The sequence below is a fragment of the Diceros bicornis genome, chromosome 25 (assembly GCF_020826845.1).
Source record: "Diceros bicornis minor isolate mBicDic1 chromosome 25, mDicBic1.mat.cur, whole genome shotgun sequence".
NCBI classification, from domain to species: domain Eukaryota; kingdom Metazoa; phylum Chordata; class Mammalia; order Perissodactyla; family Rhinocerotidae; genus Diceros; species Diceros bicornis.
In genome coordinates this window covers 33,023,574-33,051,390 of record NC_080764.1, presented here as the reverse complement: position 1 = coordinate 33,051,390, position 27,817 = coordinate 33,023,574, and the positions used below count along the sequence as shown (strand labels likewise).

The 27,817-nt window shown below is 33.6% G+C and overlaps 1 protein-coding gene across 4 annotated transcripts in view; it reads right to left on the bottom strand.

Moving 5' to 3' along the window:
• The window catches only part of CEP290 (centrosomal protein 290), an 89,535-nt gene that overhangs the window by 41,268 nt on the left and 20,450 nt on the right, over nucleotides 1-27,817 (bottom strand). For 3 of the 4 annotated variants that reach the window (XM_058568696.1, XM_058568698.1, XM_058568697.1), the window contains exons 13-29: nucleotides 26,805-26,977; nucleotides 25,893-26,055; nucleotides 24,038-24,138; nucleotides 23,878-23,965; nucleotides 22,737-22,849; nucleotides 21,204-21,296; nucleotides 20,831-20,915; nucleotides 20,172-20,314; nucleotides 16,850-17,014; nucleotides 16,313-16,462; nucleotides 14,563-14,678; nucleotides 13,184-13,286; nucleotides 12,869-13,099; nucleotides 9,269-9,442; nucleotides 4,758-4,869; nucleotides 1,672-1,877; nucleotides 577-728 (exon numbers count right to left, since the gene is read on the bottom strand). In XM_058568696.1, the coding sequence (XP_058424679.1) occupies nucleotides 577-728; nucleotides 1,672-1,877; nucleotides 4,758-4,869; nucleotides 9,269-9,442; nucleotides 12,869-13,099; nucleotides 13,184-13,286; nucleotides 14,563-14,678; nucleotides 16,313-16,462; nucleotides 16,850-17,014; nucleotides 20,172-20,314; nucleotides 20,831-20,915; nucleotides 21,204-21,296; nucleotides 22,737-22,849; nucleotides 23,878-23,965; nucleotides 24,038-24,138; nucleotides 25,893-26,055; nucleotides 26,805-26,977 (2,368 nt within the window). The remainder of the gene's footprint in view (nucleotides 1-576; nucleotides 729-1,671; nucleotides 1,878-4,757; nucleotides 4,870-9,268; nucleotides 9,443-12,868; nucleotides 13,100-13,183; nucleotides 13,287-14,562; nucleotides 14,679-16,312; nucleotides 16,463-16,849; nucleotides 17,015-20,171; nucleotides 20,315-20,830; nucleotides 20,916-21,203; nucleotides 21,297-22,736; nucleotides 22,850-23,877; nucleotides 23,966-24,037; nucleotides 24,139-25,892; nucleotides 26,056-26,804; nucleotides 26,978-27,817) is intronic. The other variant, XM_058568699.1, reaches the window with a different exon arrangement.

Sequence of the window (27,817 nt, the reverse complement as noted above, 5' to 3'; positions counted from 1 at the left end):
ATTTTGTGTTCTAAACTAATAAACTGTTTCCACATGTAAAATGAAAATAACAATGTTGTTTCAGGGTTATTACGTATAATTATACGAATTAATATATGCTTAATACCTAGCAGAAGACATAGTAGATAATAAATGTAAACTGAATCAAAATCTGAATTTTTCATTATATTTTTATAGCAACCTTATGAATAGGTAGAAAAGGTACTATTACTCCCTCAATAAAGTAAAGAAACTTAATTTTAAATAAATTAAATGGCCACCACCTTTCCCTCCAAAAAAATATTAGTATGTGGAAGAACTAGACCTCACTGGGTCTTGATTCCCAGTTCAGTACTTTCTGTAACACTATTCCTGGACTCTAAAAATGAATCTTGAGAAGTTATTTCCTCCTCAATATTATCATTTACACCCGTTAAAAATCAATCTTGTTAATATTCTTTAACTCTGTTCTTCTAAAAAGAAACCAGTATCAACCGCCACTAAAAATATTACCCCTAAACCACTGTAATTAGGTTTCTTAAAGACCAATTAGAGTCCACACATCTACAAACGACTGAAACACTTGCAGACACTTACTTTGACACTTCAACTTTTAGTTCCATTTCACTCTTCTCTAATTCTAGAATCCGTTGCCTATCAGCATCACTTACTGTCTTGCTCACACTATCAGCTAACTCATCTCTTAACATCTGTTCCACTTTCTGTGCTTCCAAATTGATTCTGGTAAGCTGAGAAAAAGTAACAAAAAAGTTCAGAAACATCAGTTTCGGGCAAGATTTTCCTTTTACTTTAGCTTCTGGTGTACTGCAGTCCTCTTTGCTTTGCCTCAGTTCAGATACTGAACTTGGTGTTAAGTATTAAGAACAAATTGAAGAGGATAAAGAGAGAGTCAGGAACAAATTATAAAAACTCTGGTTATATGCCAACCCACCCGAAGTTATTCATATTAGGCAACTCACAATCTAATAATATCAGAATCTCAGATATTCTTAATTTGCTTGGAATGTGATATACTCATGATATTTCACTTCAATTATATCATCTATAAATAAAACTAAATGAGTTAATAAAATCTTATTAATATATATTTAGTAACTGAGTTAAAATGAACAAAATGACATATATGCTTTGAAAAATATACAATTCTCAAGGTAAACAAACATGACAAGAATGCTACTTCATCATAAATTGTTGAATATTTGCAAACTGTATTTATCGCCAACCAATTTAATAATTGTGACCCTATCAAAAAAGTCTAAAACTTCCTATTAGAACATAAAGTCCCTGAGAGCAGAGATTACTATCTATTTTGTTTCCTATATAACCTAAGCCCCCATACAGTGTCTGGCATGTAACAGGCACTCAAAAAACATTTGTTAAATGAACGGATGGTAGTGGAAGTCAACTCACTTATTAAGCAAATAACATCTTTTTGCACATTAAATCTAATAATGTAATGCTGGTGAGAAATAAGAACGTCTTCATAGATATATATGCTTTCTTTTTAAACATTTCAGATTTAAAAATACATCTTTTATTTATCCATTACATGAAACACAAGCACTATATTAATACCCTACTTCAGAGATACCAAACAAATCTCTTACAATATAATGTCTACCATAACTAATTCTTTACTCTGTAATTGCATGAAAAATTAGAGTATCAAACCTCAGCAAATTTGGTTTCCAATTCAAAATTACGTTCTTCCATTTGCTTTAATGAAGTCCTTACGTGCTCGTACATTTTTTGAGAATGTTCAGCCCGCTGCCTTTCGTTTAATTCCTTCATCTCCAGCATAGTGATTTTTTTTGAAATAGAAAGAATCTCACTGTTGGTTATTGATTTCTTTGCCTTATCCACGTTAGATTCATTTCCTATATGCAACAATACTTAAGTCAATCTCATGCTGCTCGTATCAAAATTATATCCCAGATATTTTAGACATTGTATATAAGGAGGCAATATGGTTCCACGGAAAACACATGAGCCTTTGAATTACGACAGACCTGGATTCCAGTCTTAGTTCTGTTACTTCCTATCTGTATGCTGCCTATCCCATTTAGTTTCTCTGGAACCTACACTCTCCACCAATCAAATGGTAATAAAAATTATTCCTCATAGGATTATTGAAATAACAATGTAAAAGATGTAGTGTAGGGGATGTCACATGTAGAGAATCAAAAAAGGGTAAATAAATATATTTTGTTAACTGAAAGGAGATAAACCGTATAAGAAGCAATACAGTGAAGCAACACTACTTTTTGAATACAAATGCAATGACTTCATTTTTAAAGCCTCAGAATGAAGACGAAAAGTAAAACCTGAAGCCATATGATTTAGGAATTTCACCAAATACCTTCTTTAACCATGAGTATTATCTGGCCTTTGTATACATCTAATATCAAATATTCTAAATTCTCTTATTAGTTATTACACCCTAACCTTATATATATATAGTTGCACGGCTTGTCTTTGGACACAAAAGTCTGTGGTTAAATGAAAACCTTCCAATTTACCATGAAAAGGCTTCACCGTAGGACTGTCGTTACTTAGCCATTTTTTGAGAAGGAGAAAACCTACTACTTTGGCTTTGCATACCAGACACGTTCCAGTAAAAAAAAATTTGGTAGAGTGTTTTATTTTGTAGAGAATCAATCATATATTCAGGGAAGTCACTTATTTTAAGGAACTAAGCAATGATCACTTTGTAAACAGTCTTTTATAACACCAATAATGCCCTCTCCTATTTCCAGCTTCACAAGCTTGAGTTTTAACTTTATTTATTTTTTCCCCCAAAGCCCCAGTAGATAGTTGTCTGTCACAGCTGCACATCCTTCTAGCTGCTGCATGTGGGACGCGGCCTCAGCATGGCCGGACAGGCGGTGCGTCGGTGCGCGCCCGGGATCCGAACCCGGGCCGCCAGCAGCGGAGCGCGCACTTAACCGCTAAGCCACGGGGCCGGCCCTAAGCTTGAGTTTTATAACTGAGTTTGCTCAAAGAAATATGTATTTTTTGAAAACAAACAAATAAAGAAAAAACTGTTTTTGTATCTGCCTCAGTTTTAAGAAGTACTTCATTTTGTTCCTTCGTATCTCTAAATAGACGATTTTACAAGAGCTGTTGCAAGCAGTGATCAAGTAACTAATAGTAACAGATCACTGAAAGCAGCTAAAAGTGTTAGTAAACCAGTCCATTACGGTGTAGAGACTCATTCAGGCAACTCTAAGCACCATGAAAGAAAAAACAATTGCACTGAATATAAATATACAAAGAACATAAAACCCCTTCTTCATTCTATTTTGTGCTACACTCTGATAATGATGAGAAGATGTCACAGGGGCGGCAGCAGATCAGCCATCTGTCTGTTCTTGTGTTTGGGGTTTTCTTAAAGAGAAGGCATAACACAATAGCCCAACACCAACAAATTCTTGGATGAAAAAAGCTAAGAAAGTGACACTTTTAACCACAGTTATAAGGGTGACAGGAAATAAGAAAAGCTTTTAAAACTTCAGTGATATAAAGCCATGTAGGGGAGAGATCAAGGTATTTGAAAATTAAAGAATTTCTTTAGGGAGTTCAGCACTTATTAAAGAGAGATTGGGCAAAATGCACAGAGAACTTATGGTATGCAATTTGTATGTAAAACTACGTAATATTCTTTTTTATATCATAGTTTAAATGGTATCTTCTTTCATGTAGAAGCTACACGGCAGTCAACTCACTTTTAATCTCTTATTGAATTAAAAATTACATTTCTAAAAGTAGCCTATTTTAGACTTCGCAGTGTTCGGCCGCTCTAAACTACATGTTTCAGTTACTAATTTAAGAAAATAGCTCTATTGAGTAACAGAAACCTTGAATAGCATTAGAGCTCTAAGGTTTAGAAAACAAACAATTAAAAACATTTTATCCAAAGGAGCAAATTTATTTGAAAATTATAAAGCACAATGCCAGTGAGATAAAATTATTTAAATGTCAAAAACTAAGATAACCATTTGAACAACAAACATGGAAAACCCTAGCGAGAGCCACCGAGGTTTTAACACCTTCTAAGAAAGTAATATCTCTGTTAGACATACATGAAGATCTTCATTGCAGCACTACAAGCAATGGCAAAAATAAGAAAAGCTTGTGATTTAACCACTCAAACACAGTAAGATATTACATGAATATTTATAAGTATGATGAATAAAACATGGCAATATTTTGATATCTACTAAATGAATACAGCATATAATAAAATGTTTATTATAATTTAAGTCCATAAAATATGTGAGCATGTACAAGATAATACAAAAAATAATAATATAGTAGTGGAACTACGGCAATATAAATTCTTTTTAAATTTTTTGGTGTTTTATGGTGATCTTTTAATTAAAAAAAAAATCAAATGATATATTCCTAAAATAACTTTCTATATAGCAAAGTAACTCATAATAATATCATTAAAATATAGGTATTTCAAAATTATCACCAGTCTTGATTGTTACATGGCTCCAAATAGCTAATGTTTAGTCATAAATTTTTAACATACAATTTCATTAGGAACAGATCTAATTTAATAACCGAAAACTAAATTTTGGTAGAGATTAGTACAAAATATTATTCATCAACTGCCTGCTAAATTAAACAGTTAGAGTGTTCACTTTTGTCAAAATACTTTCTTTTCATCTGGGTTAGAAAAGAAACTTTAAATGAAAAATATTCACTATTAGATCTTAATCATTTTATATTATCAGAGTCATAACACTTACCTAATTTACTTTCTTGTTCCCAGGCTTGTTCAATAGTGTGAAGTTTTTCCTTGGTAATCTCTAATTCTTTATTTATAGAGTCCATTTGTTCTTTTAGAGATGCATTTTCACACTGAATAAAACAGAAACAATGCTGAGAAACTACACTGTAATTCAGACTAATACCACAGAAATGACATTGTCTTAACTTTATATAATATCTCCTAAAACTCACAATCTAGTTTTCTTTAATAAAATTAAAAGTTCCCCTAAATGTAATACATATATAGATATACATACATATAATACACACACACATATATAATATCAAATATTACTTAAAAATAATCATCAGAATCTTGTGTATGCAATATGTGGCCCTAAACTTCTGAGTATTCGCTTCTGCCATGTTCATTTTGGCCAAACTATAATATTCAGAGCTACACAACCTTCACAAACCAGTGCTTACTTCCCTCATTCACACAAGTAGTTGTTAATGAGCATTGCTAGCATGCCATCAGTGACAGGTGTTGTATGTTCATGGTAAACAGAAACAGACAAAAGTCTGGCCTTGACAGGTCTCATCAGGTGGTGTCTGTGAGTATGTTTGTGCGGCAGGAGTTGGAGAGGGTGTGAAAGTTAGCAGACAGCAAACACGTAAGCAAACAAAAAATTCATTAAAAAGGTCAAGATCTAGAAAGAAACAGAGTACAGACCCAGAGAATAATAAAAGGACGCATATCTAGATAGAGTGGTTCAAGAAGGTATTAACCACTGAAGAGGTGGTATTTAAACTGAAACCTAAAGTATGAGAAGGAGCCAGTCTTGACAAGAAACCAGCCATGGAAAAAACTGATATACTGATAAAGCCAGATGCTCTAAAGCAAGAAAGACAATAGTGTTGGAGGACTTGAGCATAGTGGGCAAAAATGAAAGTGAAGAGGCATAAGATAAAGTTGGAGAGATAACAGGGGGCCACACCAGGCAAGGCATGGTATGTCAAGCTAAGGAACTGGAATTTAACTTAAGGTATAATAGGAAATCATTTCAAGATTTTAAAGAGGAAGCTTTAAACAATTATTCTGGATGCAATATGGAGAATAAATAAAGAGGATATAGAGAAATCAGGAATTAGTCAGTTAGATATTGTAAAGTCCAGATGAGTGATGATGCTGGTTTGCACTAGTCACAGCACTGAAGATGAAGAAAAGAGGACACATAACGAATTAATTACATTCGGGAAACAAAACAACAGGGGAAAGGAATTACTAGAGAATAACTCTAAGGTACATGCCTTAACTAACTGAGTAAACAATGGCAGCACATATTGAAACAGGAACGATTATAAGAGAAACAGACATCTGGAGTTCATTTTGGATGTGTTACATTTGAGATCCCCTTGAAAGGTGAAGTGTAGAGTAGGTAATTCCATAGAGTAGAACAGAGCTCTGAGAAGTCAGGCTGGAGACATAAATGTAGGAGTTGGCACCTAAGTATAATATTTTAAGCTCTATTTATCCTTTCTTTTAACAAATAGAATGCCTACTTGTGCCAGGTATTCTAAGCACTGGACTTCAATGGTAAACAAATTCCATTCTTGATCTTGTGTTTTAGTGGAGTAGGTGCAAAATGAGCCAATATATAACATAATGTCAGGTAATAAGTGTTATGAACAATAATAAAACAGGGTACTGAGATTTTTTAAAAAAGGAAAGTTATAATGAAAGAAAAGCAGGATAAGGGAACAAAATGTGACTTTCTGGTAACATGCACAATTACAGCCCAGTTCCAGATACTGTAAATACAAAGAAGAACAACAAGAAAGGGCTTAGGGTGTTTTAAATATCTTTCTACCCTTTTTTCCTCATACTTCCAGATTCTGTCAAAGGATAACTCTGGTCTTGCTCCAGATCCCAGGGTCATCCCCGTGCCCTGGTATTGCACTCTACTTACTACCACTCTCACCTTTAACCTTCAGTCATCCTCTTCCTATTAGCTCAAAATTTTCTTCTCTCTCTCCTCAAACTTCATTGTTCTCCTTTATTTGAAAAAAAAGATTGAGAAGGCCAGCCCGGTAGTGTAATGGTTAAGTTCGCGTGCTCTGTTTAGGCAGCCTGGGATTCACAAGTTTGGATCCCGGAGGCGGACCTATGCACCGCTTATCAAGCCATGCTGTGGTGGCGTCCCACATATAAAGTAGAGGAAGATGGGCACGGATGTTAGCCCAGGTCCAGTCTTCCTCAGCAAAAAGAGGAGGATTGGCAGCAGATGTTAGCTCAGGGCTAATCTTCCTCACACACAAAAAAAAGATTGATAAAACAAAACAAATCCTCCTCTCGATTCTACCTCAATCCATATCTATTTCTCTTTTTCTTATTATCATATTTCCAGTTTTTCTATTGCCTTATCACCCGTTCAGTTTTTTATTTTCTTATTTCCCATTCTGTTTTTTTTTTTTTTGTGAGGAAGATCAGCCCTGAGCTAACTAACATCCATGCCAATCCTCTTTTTGCTGAGGAAGACTGGCCCTGAGCTAACGTCCATGCCCATCTTCTTCCACTTTATATGGGATGCCACCACAGCATGGCCTGACAAGCAGCGCCTCGGTGCGCGCCTGAGATCTGAACCCGGGCCGCCGGCAACAGAGCGCATGCACTTAACTGCTACGCCATGGGGCCAGTCCCCCCTTCTGTTTTTTATATTCTGAAATTTGATTTTCATCATCTTTATTCTCATGAAACTCTCTCAAAAGGCATCAATGATTTCCTAATCATATCTGATGATCTTTGCACGGTGGCTCCACACCATTAATCACTCTCTGAGGTCAAGATTTATTAGCTCTAACTCTATGCCAAACACAAGGTAAACACACAAAAATGAATTAAGTAGAGTTCATGATCAAGAGCAATATATTCCATAAGGGAGGTAGACATATAAACATATGTAACATGATGTGATATAAATAGAACTAGGTACTAGATATAGAACTAATACAGACAGAAGAAGTGAGTTTGTTCTATAAAGAAGGATGCTTCAGGAAAAAATATAATGTCTGAACAAAGTTTTGAAACATAAATAGAAATTCACTGAGCAGACAAACTGGGAGAGGCGCAAGAGCCTTCTAGACAAAGGAAACAGCATGCACAAAAGAATATATGTAAGAAAAAACACTGTTGTAGAAAACTGGTAGTTCAGTTTCTAAAACATAAATTGTGAAACTCCTTAGAGCATCACAGGAGATGATCTGACGTAAGGGGGTGCTAATCACAAGAGGAATAATCGCTTTTATTCTTTAAGTGACTGGCAGCTTTTGACAGGTTTTAAGTAAGGGAGTGGCATGGTCAGATTCATGTTTAGAATGATCCATTCTGGTGGCAGTAAGGAGAATGTAACACTGGAGATAGGGATATGAGTAATGGCTACCACAATACAGATAATAAAGAATAAAACAAAGCCATTGCCAACAGGGATGGATACATGTTCAGAATTATAACTGAGATTTTGGAAGTAAAGGCGAGAAAGAGATACAATTCAAATACAAAATTTTTTAAGTTTTGAGGAAAGATGAAAAATATTCTTTGGAAAAATAGATAAAATAAAGTTAAAAATTACTCATTGACATGTTCTCTACAGGAGATTTCTTACCTAGGATTTTCTAATGCTAGAGAGGAGAGGACAACAGACATGAAAGATGGGGAAAAAGGAAATAAATTATTACCACACCTAAATATTCAGAATTTTCTATAAAAAATTAACAATCATCTCTCTTAGGCAAAAATAGTAAAAAGTAAACTAATCACAATTACTTCTAGTTACCATTAATAAGTAATGACTCAGATAATTCTGTAGAAGACATTAAAAGCTGTTTAGAATAATGTTTTGTTTTCCTGAACGTATCCCTCTAAGCAAGTAAAAGCTTTTGAGTCAAAGGAATTAGATCTCATTCCACTCCTATGAGAGGATCAGAAATGAGAATAAGCCAAAAGACATAAGCCCCTATTTCTGATGAGGAAGATGAACAAATCAGGAGCTTGGTCTGTCTGCTGTAAAAGGTGTGAAGGTCAAGATGCTAGAAGCGAACTACAAAGGGTCTGGGCCACATTTATAGACTGTCTGAACTAAACTAAAGATGCTCCATCCCACTCTTCTCTATCTCTACAATAACAAAGGATGTGAATTTGCAGAGCTCATCCACAGTCCACAAAGAGCCATTAATATCTCACCCACTCTCAGCTACATCCATCCCAAGGAACAGAAGCAAGGGACCATGAGAGAATAATTTGCACTGGGATCAGGGGTAAGAGAACGGGAAAGGTACTTAATGATGCTTCCTCTTTTGATTGTAATATCCTATCTGTTCCATGCTCTTTTTTATTTCTTAAGCGCCTGGTGGAAAGAGGTTTGATTCAGCTAAATCACGCAAGTGGGCTAAGAAGAATGGCCTGGATGAAGTCATCCAGAAGTCATTCTGCACCTATGGATAAGATGTCACCAAAGAAGACGGGCTAGGTTCAAGAATTACACAAACTTACCTCTAGGTGTTCCAAGTTATTTGTTCTTTGAACAAGCATATTATCTTTTTGCAAGATGTCCCTGTACTTCACAGTCAGTTCATTGTATTGTTTATTGGCCAATTCTAGTTCAGACAGAGAGACACTATTATCCATAACTTTTTGGAGAGCTGCAATCTTGAAAACGGCCATTTCCTAGGTAAATAAGGATACACTGATTAAGTTGGTGCATTTTTTTCTGGTGGAGCACTAGCCATTTTTGAGAAGGATAAGACAATACAACTGAAAGCAAAACAGATTTTAGAATCATTTAAAAAAAATAAGATTTCTCATGTAAGAAAAATATTGCAATAATTATTAATTTTTCATATAAGAAATAATATTATTTTGAAATTTTTAATCATAAAAATAAAAACGAAGTGAATTCTTTTATAATTTCTGTCATACTAAAATGAAATTCAGTTAATTTTAGAAAAGCATAACACACAGCAGCAAAAAAATATATCACTCAGAATGTATCTTTGGATGGCTTTTCCAAATTTCAAAAGATTAAAAAAAAACTTGCCTTTTGACAGCAGAATGGCAAAATTAGCACTACCACAGGTGACCTTTATAGCTTAGCTACTTCGGCTTATTACAGTCACACAGACTAGCTTTGTAATAAAAGAAAATTTTTTGTTCACACGAGGGAAACATTATTCAGGGAGAAAAAACTCCTCTCCACCATAGCTATCTATAATAAACAATATCAAAGCCTTTAAGTTACTTAGTTCATGTTACTCATTAGCTACAGAGCTATAAAAAGTCACTATCCAAAGACACTGTATTAACATCAAAAAGATATGTCTAAACTTTTAGTTCTCTCCAAAGTAAGCTGATAAAGAAGGAGTACAAGAAATAACCAAATTTATGAAGTGAGGAAGATAAAGAATTTATGGTTATAATTCATTCTAAGTATAATAATGAGGGAAAAATACTGTAATAGTGCTTCAGATCTCATTTTGACAACGTCTCTTGTTCATTTGAATAAGTATACACTATTCTACCTTACCCTTGGGATTCAGATGCACTTTATCTTTGGGGGTGGGATGGGGGTTAGAGGTTGTTTCCCATCCCTTAAATATATCCTTTCTTTTTATCCTTTCCAGTTCTTGCAAAAAAAAAAAAAAAAAATCTGGTTGAACAAGCAGGTTGAAGAGGAAGAAAATTCCAGTTCTTTTTTCCCTTCTATCTCAAACACGACCTATATTTGTAACATTCTAAGAAAAGTATATTCAACAAAATCTAACACAAAAATAAAAATAAGAACATTTCTCAAGTCTCAAAATTCCCTTATTATATATTCAAATAAAAAAATATTTCATTTTTCAATAGGTTTCTTGTTGCATCAGGAACAGCTTTAAGATCACATCGAAAATAGATTTATTAGCATGACAATTTCACCCATTACTATAGTTAAAAGGGGATGGTAAGAAACTCAAGTTCATTTTAATTTTACTTTGAATTCTTATGTTTATATAATCCTATGTAAATTTAGACATGTCAACATATACATGCTTAAAATAAACTACATAAGGTCAGATGTAAAGCAAGGTGCAGAAGGGTACAAGTGGGATGCAACTTTTTGCATCTTTGTTAACATTTGCAAAAGGAAACAGAAGGTTAATCAGATACCTATAGGGGGTGGGGCAGAATGGAGTGAAAAGTACAAGGACAGAAGATTTCTCTGACTATATCTTTTGAACATATAAATGTTTTACATATTCAAATTCAATTAAAAAAAAGAAAAAAAAAGTAATACCTTAAATTGAAAACCAACGCAAAACAAATGAGCCTAACTATATATCAAATGTATAGCATAATCACACAAAAAGGAGAATTATTTCAAGTTACTGTAGAATATATTACCTTGACTATACATCTTTACTGAGAGATCTTCTAAAGAAAATAAGAATTGTGAAGAAATTTTAAACTACATCTGGTAGCACTGCTATTGTTATTGTTAATACCAATACAAGATTATTATTTTCAAATTAATGTATGAATATTGTAGGACAAAACAAATAATTATTTTAATGTTAGATTTAATGTTATTTTACTAGAGATTTCCATGTAAGAAAAAAGAAATACAAGTACAAAATCAAAGGTTAGTAAAAACTCCATACCATCTACTTAACCCAAAATGTTAAATTTGCAGAGGAAATAACAATATGAATTCATGGTTTAAATCTATCCATATTTTCCTAACTTGTCCACTGAAAGGGACTAGCAGCAAAGATACTCCAAGAACAATGACACTCAGTGACCAGTTTTTGGTATCTAAATGCCTTCCCCACTAAAAAGAACCAGGGTTCTTTTGGAGAAACAGCTTATCCAAGTCTGGATAGGAAGGATATAAGGTAAGTCTTGGACATCTTGTTGTGCCAGAAAACAAACTAAGCTTTGAAGCTTGGTTCAAAGACTAAAGGATTCTTGTCAGAAGGATACAAGATCCAGCTTTAAAGGTGTCCCACTGGCCAAAGTTGAGACAAAAGAATGACTATAACTGACTAAAACACACTGAATATTTAAAAGTGTATGAGTCTGTTATGATACTTAAAGAAGAGAAAGTGGGGGGCGGGGGGGAGGTGGACAGGTAGAAGCAGAGTACACTAACTCTGTATTCTGAAAACTGGTCACAAAAAGGAAAGAAGGAAGCTTTTACCTTGCCTTTCTAGTAGGAACTATACTTCAAGATAACCAAATAGCCTACGCTGATGAGGGAAAGCTCTTTATTTTACAAATGAGTATCTGCTAATAAATGTAGAGAACATAATATAACCAGAAAATAACGATTTTTGCAACTCCTAATGAAATAATTGAGTCAGGCAACAACAATCATCAGTGGATGGTGAAGCCATTAGGAAGACTGATGAAGAATTGGTTATTTGCGTGGTACCAAAATATCACCAAAGAGTTAACTAAATCACTTAATAATAGAGATATATGGCTATCTCCCCCCAACACAGTAATCAGCCATGAAACATGGGACCACCAGACATTCCATCTCTTAAAGTGATGCAATATAAAGCATTACTTATAAAGCACAAAGAATTACTTATGAAGCATTCTTGCCAAAAATGTGTAACCTGAATATAACCAAGACTTCAGAGCTAATTTTTAGTAAATAAAATGGATTGAGAAACAAGTAAAATTACACAAGAAAATAATCAGATAAATCGTCAACATTTTTCAGAGAGTGAAAAAACCAGGGGGGATTCTATATTTAAAAGATTTATGACATGTAATATCCAAATACAATGCGGGGTCCCTGAGTGGATCCTGGGACAACTGAGGAGATATGAATATGGTCTGGACATTAGATAATGTTAGGGATTGTTGTCAATTTTGTTAGGTGTGATAAATTATTGTGGTTATGTAAACAAAAAAAGGCTTTGTTAGAGATGCACACAAATATTTAGGGGAGAAATGTCTGCAATTAAAATATTCCTATAACAGACAGATGAAGCAATTATGGTCGAATGTTAATAAAAGTTAACTATTAATTGATGATGGGTCTTCATTATACTATCCTTTCTTCATGTTCAAAAATTTTCAGAGTCAAAAAAAAATCACACAGACCTTAAATCGTTGTAAACGTCCAATTTTTTCACCAACTTCAGCCTCCATTGATATCCATTCATTCTTCTGTTTCTCATTTTCTTTTCTCAGTTGTCGCTCCATTTCTATTAATGTAGTATATTGCCTTATGAGTGACTTTTCATTCACTTGCAAGACTGTGATTTTTCTACTGTTTTCTGAAAGTGTTCTTTTCATTTCATCTGAATCCATCTGAAGAGCAGTGAGCAAATTCTGCACAGACACATTTATATTACTTGTTGAATTTAGCTATCTTTGTACGATATTGCATATCGATCTTAAAAGTGTTTTACTTACATTATATTCTTTTACTTTTATAGCATCTTGTTGGTTTTGATCCTCAAGTTTTCTCTTTTCCTCTTTCATTGTTTCAGATTCTGTTTTCCAGGTCGCCTTTTCACTTAAAAAAATAAAAATGACACCAACATGGTAAACCTAATGAAATATTTAACTATAGGAAGAGATAACTTTAGATTATGTAAATTTAGAGTTTTCATAAAACAAGAGACATCATAGCTACTCAGTCCCTGATAACCTAAGATGTCAAAATTCCATTCAAAAAGGATTTAGCCTGGAAGTTAAATTTTTATTTAATAAACGCAAGATAAAGAAACTATTTTATCAAATTATTTTCATTATTCCATGAATCACCACTCTACAACTGTTACAATATAACAACTGCAGCTGAATCTCATAAATATTTTATTAAAAATAGAAAAAAATTAGGAAAATAATCAATACCTCAAACTAATTCTGGAAATCAAGTCTCAATATTCTGACCCTATTCTTAAATTTGAGTGTTAAATACTTGCAAAATATTTAGAATACAAACAAAATTAGAAATACTTAGACTTAAAAGAAGGCATGTATGACACTGCTGCCTACCCAAGAGACATTCCACAGTCACCTGCAATCTGCTTGGCATAAACCAATTAGGGTGTCATCATTCTCTATGCCACTGAACAGTTCAGACTTGCACAGCTCATTAGCCTAATTCTGAGTAATGAAATCTGAGTCAAAATCTGTCAGAAGCCTCTGGAAAACAATTTTATCTAAAATTAAAAAGTTATGTGGGAAAAAAATGCCCTGCTTCTTGAATGAGCATGGTTCCCTCTTCCTTGAACTCCTGCATCTATTTTATAACTGCAGCAGGAGATAATATGACCTATACTACAATACCCCTAAATATGACCCATCCTATAATTAGCTTTGGGTTTCTTGTTAGATCAGAAAATAATTACCCCTTAGTATTTAAATCACTTTTGATCAGGAATTCAAATTACTACTAAGGAAATTATTCTATTGATATAGATGAGATGGCAGAGATAAGGAGAAATAGGTTAGTTTCCTATCAAAATATATGAATAATGACGATGGTGATGATGAATGATGCTAACAGCTGACATTTAGAAAGTGTTCATATGTGCCATGACATTTACAAAATGCTCATATCTGAGCATTTTCATATAATAATTTACCTAAGTTTCATAATCCTATGAAAAAGGTATTACTATTACAGAATTTTATAGATAAGGAAATTGAGACACAGACAAAGCAGAAGGGAAGAGGCAAGAGAGAAGGGTAAAAAAATATATCTAAATATTTTTTATGTTACTTTTAATCATTAACAAGAATATGCTACAATTATATTTATGAAGTTCAGCAAACACCTATACCTTAGATATTCTTTATATAATAAGCTTTGTTGATGACGAATTACTGCAAATTTTCTGTTATAGTCTTCAAGGGAATCTTCTAAATTCTTTAACTTATTTTCTTTATCTTCTAATTCCTAAAAATTGGTTTAGAAATAAGAATTAAAAAAGCATCAGAATACATTTTAAATTTGAAGGTATAAATTCATATTCTGACAAGATTATAGACAAATATACAAAAGAGAATAGTCACCAAATCCGTAAACAGCACATATCATTTCTATGATTATTTTGAACATCTTAGTTTAAGTCATATGGAATGAGGTAACATGTGTAAAAGAGAAGTACTATAAAACAGGTAAAATAATTTTTATCGTATATGATAGTTACAGTAACCACACAAATTATCAGATACAGTAGTTACGACCTTACCTGTAGTCACTCAACCTCACATACTCTTTTTATACATGCATGCCTCCACTAGAACTATTCTTCCAATTATTTCATTTTAAAGACGAAGAAATTGAGACTTAAAAAAGATTAAGTAACTTACTCAACATTAAAAAACTCATTAGCTCTACACCTGGTAACCATTTCCTGGGCACATGTGTCAAGCTTGAGGCTAGGTGATTTATGTGTATGCAGATCCAACACTTGAGGTCACGTCTGTCTGTCTCCTAAGGCCCTGCTACTTCCAGCACTCTATGCTGCCTTAGGATTGGGAGTCCAAGCACCTGTTTTGCCACTTTTGAACAGGTTTTCAGATTCCCAATTGGTGCTCTCTAATCTACCACATGCTTCTCATATGTTTTTTATAAAAGATGAAAAAAACCCACGAATCTTATCTCAAGCATTACTTGTTGACAGTGTCCCTATACTGCAGTAGACTAAGAGAAATCATAAAGTTCTAAAATTATAAATTTAAAAGTAATAATATAAAATGAACTATAATGTTCTAAATAAGTAGTTAAATTTGTCCCTCCCGACTTAGATAACATATAAACTCCAATATTCAAAAAAAAAGATTAATTAATGTAATTTCCAAATATAAAAATGAGTATTTGATAATTATAACTCAAGTATATTCACAAATGGAGGGAAACAACAGTGCTTATAATCAACAACATATTTTCATTGATTCTGAACACATTTTTATACTTATACTTGTAATGTACATGATGTTACAGGTATTAACACCTCAGATGAAATAATGAAAAGCGTCTCTCATAGGCCATTCATAACGACCACGATACAAACAGCAAAAGTGAGAAACAAACACAAGGCAAGCAGAACCTTTTCTAATTTGCTGCTGGATTAACTAATACTTAACGGGGTAAAGGGAAGAAAGAGATAGAAGACACTTTGGTTTAAAGGCTTTTTCTTGTAGTTAACATAAAAAATAAACAACTCTAATCATTACACTAAAAAGCTGTGTCAGACTTTATTCACTTGAATTGCTTTTCCAACCAGCAACAAATAAAAGTACTCACCTTACTTATATACTACTACCTTATGGTAGCTGCATGTTATTCTACCTGTCAATCATATATTTCATATGAACAACATGCATGTGAACAAGATGCATCAGCATGCTTCCCATGCCGATAAATGGAATAAACTGCTTTTATTCATAATATTCCATCTAACATCAAAGTCCATTAAAAACATATCTCACTGTTAATGCTCTAAGAACTCAAAGGAATACATGAAGACTAAATTAAAAAACACACTATCAATTATTTTTGTTATTCACATGTAAAATTTTCAGTACCTGTAAGATATGTATTAAATATTCATTCTGAGAATTAATGACATTGGCACTGGACGGTGCTATCCCATCAGGTAAGTCCACTCCTTTAAAAACAACATTCGATCCTTCTGATTGTCGTAGAAGACTGGTCTCTTTTTCAAGATGATCAATCTGGAAACAAACAGTTCAGGAATGAGAAGCACAACTCTTACACCCAAATAAAGGCAGATTTAAAAGTAGTAACTTACGTTTCCTGCTGAATATTTTTAAAAAGTAGATATATGAATGCACTGCCAGGAATTAATTACGCCATAATTTAATTTCTATTTAGAAATGACTAGGTATATATTTAGAATTTTTGTATTCTTTTATATTATAAGGTACTTATTTTTCCACTTAATTTTATAAGAAAAATCCAAACAGGAGTTTTCTTCACGTTGAAAGAATTAATTCAAGAGGCATTTTCTCATAAAGTGGTCATTTTTAAAAAATTAAAAGTTTCATATTAAACCTATGTTCACATGCTTAGAATTTTCTTTTATTTAATAAAATTCTCACCTTTAAATTTGCTTTTGCCAACTGCTGAGAATAGTTTATAGCCTCCTTCCGAGATTCCCTGAGCTCCTGTCTTAATTCTTCATTCCTTCCAGTAAGTTGATCAACTTGGGCTTTCAAATGCAGATTGGCATCAAAGATTCCTTCTGCATTCTTTGATTCTATAGCCTAATATATTTAGATTATACTGAAGAAATGTGAACAAAAACACTAAAATCACAGTAAAAAAAATCTACCTTTAAATAAAATTCACATTTAAGCATTTTACTATTCCCATTGCCATGTATAAAAACAAAATATGCCAAATCTGTTTCTTATTTATGAATTTAAATTTATAAAATTCTAGTTTAACTTCCATCAATATTACCAAGCATAGTAATTACTTCATTATAACAGTTAACAAACATCTAGGTAATCTTAGTAGACTGGTAGGCTAGAAAAACAACTGGACAGGAATAAGACGACTAGTGTTCAAATCTTAACCAATCTCTTACTAGCTGGGCAAGTGACTTAAATTCTTTACACTTTAGTTTCCTTATCTCTAAAAAAGAGGTGTTAGCTCTATCCTCTTCACAAGATTTTTATTCAGTCAAAATGAAATAATTTATATGTAAATGCTTTGAAACTATGCAGCATCTGAATTTAAAGCATGAACAAAGGAATGAAATAGCTACTACATTCAATTAAATGCATTTTTCTTTTTGTGAGGAAGATTGGCCCTGAGCTAACATCTGCCAATCCTCCTCTTTTTGCTGAGGAAGACTGGCCCTAGGCTAACATCCATGCCCATCTTCCTCCACTTTATATGGGACGCCCCCACAGCATGGCTTGACAAGCGGTATGTCGGTGCATGCCCAGGATCCGAATCGGCGAACCCCAGGCTGCCGCAGCGGAACACGCGCACTTAACTGCTTGCGCCACAAGGCTGGCCCACTAAATGCATTTTTTATTGCTTCCTCTCCACATAGTTGAAGCACACAGGATAACGAAGGCAAAGGATAACGACACAGTATTATGCAAGAGTGCTGTATAGGCAAAGATAATATGTCAAATGTTAAAATATTATCCAAGAGGCTTCACTGGTCCTAATTCTCCAACAATGGCACACATAAATATACATACACCTGTGTACACATGTACATAATACATACATATAAATGTATTTGGACTTTAAAAGAACTGTATGGAACAGAAATGTTAAATGCAAAGTAAAGCTGCAGAAATGATGGTAGAAGACAAAGAAGGTAAGATGAGTAAAACCAAATGTATTCTCCTCAGGAGGGCAATCTGGGATTTAACTCTAGGCAGTAGATTTATAAAAGTAAGGCTTTACCCTAAGGAGATCAGAGCAGGCCATGTGGAATAATAAGTTCTACTAATTCAAAGGAGATACCAGGAAGACAGAAGTAGGTAGAAGCAGGTACTCTGACAGACAACAAGGTAGTCTAGCTGGTTGTCTTGCTGAGAAATAGCACTATGTTGTCTACACGGCCTTTTGGTAAAATGAGATTGAATTAGATGATGATTAGGGGCACTGAAAAATATCCCGTAGCAAAAGAAAGTGAACCAAAGTGCATAAGCCAGAATTATCTGATCTAAAGTATCACTAACTCTAAAAAGTTCTTAGAGGAGGTATTGTTAGGTATTTGTGAGTTTCAGACAGGACATATCAATCAGAAAAAAGAATGACAATCCAGAATAGAAGGCAGAGGAAATCAATGGAAGCAATGGTTCTGGGAAGGCCAGTGGCTGTCCATTGAAATAGAAGTTAGAATTTCCTGGGCTACTCACTCTGTTCATATTTGGTCATCAAGTAGAGTTTCCCTTGAAGAACAAAGTTTGATCTGAGACAAGTATTAGTAGTGGGTAGCATCCAGGACAAAAGATGTTCATATAAGAAAGCATGAAGAATCATTTTAGACATTTAAAACAGCAGCAGCAAAACAAAGTCACCAAACAGAGAAGGAAAGTCAGAATGAATAACATATAAAGGGAATCAAATGGTTCTCATAAATTTTGTCAAATGATTTTCTTGCCTCAGGAAATTTTTAACATACCAATATCACTCTCTCTTTCTGCTAACAATTTAGTGATGTTACCAAAAAAAGTACTCAATTATTGACTAGTCATCATAAAAAAAAACAATTCAATGAATAATAAGAATTTTCTTCTATTTAAATCAAGTACAAATTTGGGAATCAATATAATAATGTATGCTAAATATGTTCAGATTATGTAAATGACATGTTTAAATATTAAGGATCTAAAATGCATATTTTATTCAAGTTTCTGTAACAGACACTCATTAATACTGTAGAACTCTTAAGTCCCTGCATGGTAAATATAAATAGAATATTATTTCATGGCTAAAATCTTTCCTGTAGCAATGCGTAAGTCTTTAAACATTTAAAATATTCTTACTACACTCTATTACACTTCTAGGTTTGTGGCACGAAGGTCCTAACAGACCTACCCTCCCACATTTAACAAGTGAATACAGAAAACAACTACTTAAAGGTTCCAGAAGATGAACAAAAGCAAGTAGATTTTGGAGGGCACATGGAACTTGAAAGACAAGACCAACAAGAAGTGAATTTGCCATTTTTAAGGCTTTACTCTGAGGGCAGGCTGCAGTTGCAGTGACCAGTCATCTTTCTGACCTAGAAAACCAGAGGATAGAGCCCAAAGCCACAGAAAAGTGAGAAGGGAATCTCAGAAAGAAAAGAGCCAGCAAAAGGGAGCTCCAATTTCTGTGTAAAAACTCTGCGAAGTCTCAGGCTGACCCTTGAAACAGCAGAAGGGAGATGACAGAGGAAAGTATCAGTGAACCTAAACATAAATCAACAGCAATTATCCAATTAGAAGAAAGAAAGATAAAAAACTAGGGAAGAAAAACATGTACAGAGCCTTAGGAACCTGTGGGAGAATATCAAAAGGTCTAACATGTTTCACTGGAGTCCCAGAGAGAATGGGGCAGAAAAAATACCTGAAGAAAGTAATGACAGAAAACTTCTCAACTGTGGTGAATAGCATAAGTAAACAGATTCAAGAAGCTCAGCAAACCCCAAACAAGATACACATACACACACACACATACAAATGTGCACACACACCCCCCTAGGCACATTATAGTCAAACTGATGAAAACCAAATATAAAGAGAAAGTTTTGAAAGCAACCTCAGAAAAATTACACATTACATACAGGGAACAATGACTCAAATGACAGCACAGGTCTCATTAGAAACTAAAGACCAGTACACAGTGGAACAACATCTTTAAAGTGATGAAACAAAATAAAACCATTAATAAGAAAAATTAACTTACATTAACTAGTCTTTCAAGACTAGGGATAATTAGAGATGTTTCTCCTCCCTTAACACCAGGATCTTTCTGCATTTCCTTAATAGCTTGCAATATTTCCTTCATACCTTCTTCAAGTTGCTTATTTTCTTCAACTAATTCTTTTACTAAAATAACATATTTTTCTCATTAATGAATAGATCTTTTTCACAATTTACACTATTCTATGATAGATTTTTCACATATAGGAAAAACAACTCATTTGTAAAACACAAACGTAAATAAACGTACAAAACAATTCAACTATAAATCCAACGCGTGAATAGTTGAGTTAAATGGTACATCTATTTAAATCATGTATATATGAAAAAAATAAATCATAAGCATACTTTGCCTTCACTTTATATTAAAAATCTTTTAAATTTTTCAAACTTCACTTTCATTAGAGAACAAAAGAGAAAAAATGGACTTATTTATCATCATAAAAAATTCAGATTAGTAACATTTTCTGAAAATGAATATAGCAAGGCAAACCAAACAGATGACTGAGAAAGACTGAAGTCCATACATTAGGGAGGTAACTAAGGCTAAAACAAAAAACAGAAGGTATTAAAGTCCTCTCAGACCCATGATTTTCAGTATAGGATAAATAAATAGAAAAATAAGAGATAGTAGTAACTTACATTTATTCTGAAATTTGGCTATTATTGTTCTACTTCTTTCTAAATCTCTTTCCTTTTCAATTAGTTCTCTTGAAAGAAATTCATTCTGAATAAAACATAAAGAGAATAAAATTGATTTACAAAATATCACAATAGTTTATAGTTTTGATGTTTAAAAAAAGTTTGATCAATGGAGGTTTACTACACCAAAAACAAGCTATAGAGACAGCAGCAGCCATAAAAATAAAATAAAATCTAAAACGTAAAACAGACGGTAATCCTCCTCCCATCTTCTCCCTCCCCCCACATCCAAGGCAAAAGGCAAACAGATATAATGAAGGTTTTTGTCTTTAGTACCACAATCATCTCTTTTAATGTTCTGCCTTTACACTACCTGTTCTGCCTGGTTTCTATGACGTTCAAGCTCTATTTCTGCATTTCTACTCTGTGCTTCTTTGATCAATAAATCCTGTGCTATGACTTCATTCTAAAGAAACATTTAACAAATTAGGCAAGTCAATGAGTTCATATCATTTTTAGATTTTAACAAAACAGAATGTGTATAAATTAGGGTTAATGTGCAAATACAAAAAAATTCTTACTATAATTACTACTTACAGAACTTTGTTAGAGAAGTTAAAAAAAAGAGTTAATAAAAAAGCAATCTCAGGAATGTGATTGGGAGGAAAGCTCACCTGAGATCTAAGAAATACTAGTTCTCTCCGTAGCTGTTCTATAAGGCTTTCAAGTGGATCTACCTGCGATAATTTCGACTGTGCAGTACTAGGCACAGGGTCTGGAAGATTAACTTCAAGTTTACTTTTCAAAATCTCTGTCTGTAAGGGTACTTCTTCACTTTGTCTTATATCTTCTTTCAAACTGATATCAGCATATTTTATTTGGCCAGGAACTTGTTCATCTTCTGATGTTGCTACTTGTGATTTATCCATGTCACCTCTATTATCATGTATTTGTTGACAAAATATTGCAGATTTTTGCCTAAGTGATAACTTCTGCATTAAGTCTGAAGCTGTTGATAAAGTTTGTAAAGATGAACTGCTTTTTTGTGTGAAACTAGTCTTCTCAAGTGCCTGCTGGCTTCTTGACAATTTCTTCACAGAGTCATCAGAGAGAGTATAAGTAGTCATTTATTTCTTCATGACTCTCCCTACTCAAGGTATTGACTAATGATTCTAGATTTCTTAAAGATTGTAGACATGGTGCTTTAAAAATCTCCTTTATTGTAATTTCTGGAGGTGAATTAATATCTTTTTCTTGTATAGATGAAGAATGTCTAGCTAAAGAGACAAAAGGATCCACTTCACCTTCTACACTATGACGAAGTTCAGATAACCTTCTTGATAATGACCCTATGGTCATATTCTCTTCTGGCTCACTCTGATATGACTGTGGAATACTCAATGATGGTCTCCTATGCAGCAGCTCTATTTTATCTGAACTCCTAATCTCTATTCAGAGTAAATAATGTCTCATTAATCAATCTTTGGATCAACAAGTTATTTAAATACGAAATTTTTTTTTTTAACTTAACATCTATAAAAAGAAATGATATCCTTGGGGCCGGCCCGGTGGCGCAAGCGGTTAAGTGCGCGCGCTCCGCTGCGGCGGCCCGGGGTTCGCTGGTTCGGATCCCGGGCGCGCACCGAAGTACTGCTTGGTAAGCCATGCTGTGGCGGCGTCCCATATAAAGTGGAGGAAGATGGGCACCGATGTTAGCCCAGGGCCGTCTTCCTCAGCAAAAAAAAAAAAAAGAGGAGGATTGGCGGATGTTAGCTCAGGGCTGATCTCCTCACAAAAAAAAAAAAAAAAAAAAGAAATGATATCCAAAATGAGATAATGGGGTCAGAAATGAAAGCACTGATAATATTCTTTATTCTCTTTTCCATAGCGATCCTGTATTGTTTACCTTTGATTGTGCTTCACTCATATTTTTGAGGCTCATGAAATCAAATTTTCCTTCTCCCATTCTATTCTCTTGAGAAAAGTTTTCAGTTAGGTTCAGGTCTTCAACAGTTAATCCTATATATAAAATAATTAACAAATTAGAAACATAACAATAACTCTTATTATTCCAATATTTTAATTCTTAAAAACTAGAATCAAGTATTACCTCAGACAAAACGTAGAATAATTTCCAAAATCCTTGATCCATATGTAGCCTATACAACCTTCTGAGGTGCTCACTTTTAAAAAGATATTAATATGAAAAACTAATATGAATTTTATCTTCACTATCCTTCTTTGCCCATTCTATATTAAAGTGTTAACTAACAAATACTAAAATAGCTAAAAGACACATATAAAGAAAGTAGACAAGAATCATGAATAATGACTAAACTGGGTTAACACAATAATAAATTATGAAGTTTTGCCCTTCTAGAAATTTTTTGATGTATTATAGAGACCGTAATGCTAAAAAAACAAAACCAAATAAACAAAAAAACTCTATTATTCATAAATACTTCTGGACTTGGGCCAAATTAAAAAAAAAATCCTTCTCTATATCTTTTTATAGAAAAGCACTGCAATACCTATTAAAAAACTTAACCAATTGTTCTCTTTATATCATGTAAGGTAAAGCAAAAGAAAAGATATTAATTTTTATTCAATAAAACATTACTTTTACTCAGTACAGAATAATATACAGAGAAAGTTTTCAATGCATAGCTCTCAAGGAAAGGGAAAATATTAATTGTAATATATATTAACATAAAAATTACTAAGTTTTATCATTACTAATCACAAAATATTGGGATCATCTAGAAATTAATAGAGACTATACTGTAAATTTTTCAAAAGTCCCTGATTCTGAAGTTTGTTTTTGTTCACTTGTTTTATTTTTCTTATTTTTTTACCTGTTTCAGATTTAGGACTGAACTCAATGACACTTGCTTATATATTCTTCATCAGGCCATTAATTTAATTTATTAAACTTGTAGCAGAACCACAGGAATACAGTGATAATATTTCTAACATACAGAAAATTTCAGATCCAGATAATTCATTTTGCAATGATTCTTTTAAAAGTTTGAAATAACTGAGTATACCTGAAGTTACAGCTCTTTTTCCTTTTTCTTGAGCCATTTGGCGAATTTTTCTTTTCAGATCAAGTCGTTCTTCCTCTAGACTTTCAATCTAAAAAGTATAAATTATTAGTATTTTTCTTTAGTTCAACCAAGAAAATAACCAATTGACTACTGCACTTGCCTCTTTCAAAAGAATCTGGTTTTCAGCTCTATACTGCTGCTGTTTTAAATTTTTGCTATTTCTAAATTCAGTTAAATCAATCATTGTCTTCGGTTCAAGGCCTAAAATAGAAAGTAATATAATTAAAACCTTATCAACATTCAAAATGAACTACAAAAACTTCATATAGCAACTGATTATAATTTATTTAGCCAGCATCACAGAAGAATGGGGTACTTTCTTGTGTAAGAATTTTCCAGATATTTAATTGTAACCCTACAAGTTAAAATTTTATCACAATTCTTAATGGAAATCTTGATAAAAACCTACAGGTACTATATTGTATTAATTAAAGACAGAAGCTTTTGAATAAAACAGACTTGGGTTCAAGTCCCACTTTCAACTATTAACTAAGTTGTAGGGATAATACTGTATTTATTTATTTTTTTGGCTTATTGTCAGGAGTATAATAAAATTAACCCAAATGAAGTATATCTGCATTGCCTGGTACATAGTAGTCATTATTAATGTCCATATCAATTACATTATCATGACTAGTCTGATGCTCCCAGTATGCCTAACTTCCTCTTACTAAGCAGCTATGCTCTGACAACCAGATATCAAGATTGTCTTAAGTAATTATAAACCAAGATTTGAAGCTTTTAATAGAAAATTTGGTATTTGTGACAGCTATCTAGATGGCTCAGTCACATTCAGGAACTTCCAGATTGGCTGTGATCTGATAGGTCAAGTTGATTAGATGTCTAACTTGAGGACTTGGCATGACTCTGGGTACTAATTAGATACTTTTTTACAAATAAATAATTTGTATAAAATATTTATTTTTCCTTCCTCTAGAGAATAGTTTTTACAGATGATCATTTTAACTTTAAGAAAGTATTAACTGGTATTTACCAAGTATAATGAAATCATTATTTAGATCTTTTTTTTTTTTTTCGTGAGGAAGATCAGCCCTGAGCTAACATCCGTGCTAATCCTCCTCTTTTTGCTGAGGAAGACCAGCTCTGAGCTAACATCTATTGCCAATCCTCCTCCTTTTTTCCCCCCAAAGCCCCAGTAGATAGTTGTATGTCATAGTTGCACATCCTTCTAGTTGCTGTATGTGGGACGCAGCCTCAGCATGGCCGGAGAAGTGGTGCATCGGTGCATGCCCGGGATCTGAACCCGGGCCACCAGTAGCAGAGCACGCGCACTTAACCGGTAAGCCACAGGGCTGGCCCATTATTTAGATCTTTATTTGCATTTTAAAGTAGCAATTTACATTGGATTGTCATAACACTCAAACTAATATTCACTAATGAACTATTTATTGAAATCAATACATAAACTCTGAAGCTATATTTACTAATTACTTCTTAGAATCAATAGTAACCTTAAAATACTCAACCAAAGTAAAACTTAAGCAGTCTAAATTACAAAAGTACTTAAAAGTCTTAAAAAAGGTTTAGACAGTATTTCTAAATATCCTCATGAATTCATCTGAAACAAGAGTATTTTGCAAACTACTATGGTCATATAAATCCTACTTTTGTTGGGAAAAAAAGGTTAACTTCTAATATGTGGTATTAACTTAGGAGACGTTCATTTTTTAAACAATTATTACTGAGGAGATCCGGGACCGAATAAAGCATTGTTCCAGGCCTGCCCACCCACCCCATGTCAACCCCATCAAATCCCCAATCCCGCTTCAATCAGAGCAGCTCCACTTTTATTTGTTTTAAATATTTTTATAGAAGGATTTATTCAAAAAAAAGCATTCAACTATTTAAAATTAGTAATAATAAACAAAAAGAAAAATAAAAAATGAGTTGACAATTAGGGTTGAGAAAACTACATATTTTAAAAGATGACTTACCCACACGCTCTCTAAGCGCCTCATTTTCATCAAGGAAATCATTGATTTTCAACTCAAGTTTATTGATTTCCTTTGTCAATACTTCAATCTCTCGATCTCTTATTTTAATTTGGTTTTTACAATTCTTTATTTCAATAACAGCATCTTCTAAACCATATACTCCCTGAAAAATACCCAATCTAGTTTAAGTATAACATAGTTTATTTGAATAAATTATCAAATTCATGAATTTATTTTCTTATTAAGTCTGAGAGGAAGTGCACAGATACCTAAGATTTATATCACTAAACTGTTTTATTGATTTTAAAAAACAAATCCAGTAATAATAATGATTAAAAATGGAACAATTGAAACTTCCCTGTACAGCATCCTAACGGCAAAGTGACTCAGAATATTACATACAAAACACTTAACAAAATATAGAAAATAGTGAGGGTGAATCAGCGATACCATTAGAATATGTAAGTCATTAGTTGCCTGACTTAGTGATAGTCAGAATTAAAAATATAAAAAGTACAAAGTAAGGCTTTGTGGGCACAGTAGGTGGTAAAACTATCCCTGTTATAACTTTTATCAGATTAACTGATGATGTCATGTCTACAGAGTGGCACAATGTCACCCGGATTACAAAGAATCTAATCCTGCTGCCTCACCAAAGCTGCTTATCTGGGCAAAATGCTTTGATAAAATGGTTTGAAAACAATTCTCCTGCCAAAAAGGAAATGCTGCTCAAAAGTTTGAATAGTTTACTATAAATCAGTTAGGGTAACCTTTATCATAAGATGCTTCTGGAATGTTTTCAAATGGTATGCAGTAAATGGCACAGAACAGTCTAACCACGAGTGGAACAGTGTAACCATGAGTGGCAAGAATTATTCCAAGCTCCTTGACTGACAAGATAAAAATACATACCGATTCATAATCTTTTAATCGCTTCAGAGTCTCAACTAGTTCTTTATCCTTTTCCCTAGCATCAGCCTCAGCCAGTTCAGCTGTTCTCTCAGCCTCTTTAGTTTTCTCTTCTAAAATTTGAACCTTAGACTGAATTTTCATATAATGAGTCTGTCGAGAAAGTGTTGAAGCACCTACAGCGTAAAAACAAAATCATGAATGAATTAAATTGACTACTTATTCCTTTAAATCATTGGTTCCTATACGGGGAGCAGAGCAAGTGGTATGTCACCAAAAAAGTCCCTTCAATATTATAATTTTATAATTGTAAAATAAAGTTTTGACTTGGTTTTATTAACAAAACACACTAAAAAAGTAAAGTTCAATAAAATCTTAGCTGAAAGGGTATGGATTATGAAAGACTGCAAAACACTGCTTTATAAAGGGTGATCATTGTGGCAAAGACTGCTAGCTCTCTATTCCTAATATTCAACCTCCCTTTCGTCCACCATAATAGAACTAGGGATTTTTAGCTGGACATATGGCCACTTGAAATAAACAATAAATTTCCACTTACACTCAGCAGCTAGGTGTAGTCATGTGACCAATGGGATACAAACAGAAAGGCCATGTGTGTATTTCAGGAAATGTTTTTAAAGGAGAGGAATGAATCTTTCTTTTCTCTTTCCTCCTTCCCACCAGCTGGAATATGGATTTCCTTTTTTCTGTGTGTCAGGAAGATTAGCCCTAGGCTAATATCTGTTGCCAATTCTCCTCTTTTTGCTGAGGAAGATTGGCCCTGGGCTAACATCCGTGCCCATCTGCCTCTACTTTATATGTGGGACACCTGCCACAGTATGGCTTGATAAGCGGTACGAAGGTCCACGTCTGAACCCTGGGCCGCCGAAGCGGAGTGCGCCAACTCAACCACTACGCCACCGGGCCAGCCTCTGGAACATGGATTTTAAGGCTGGAACTGACAGTCTTAAAACATGTGACAGAAACCACATGTTGAGATAGGCAGAGCAACAAGA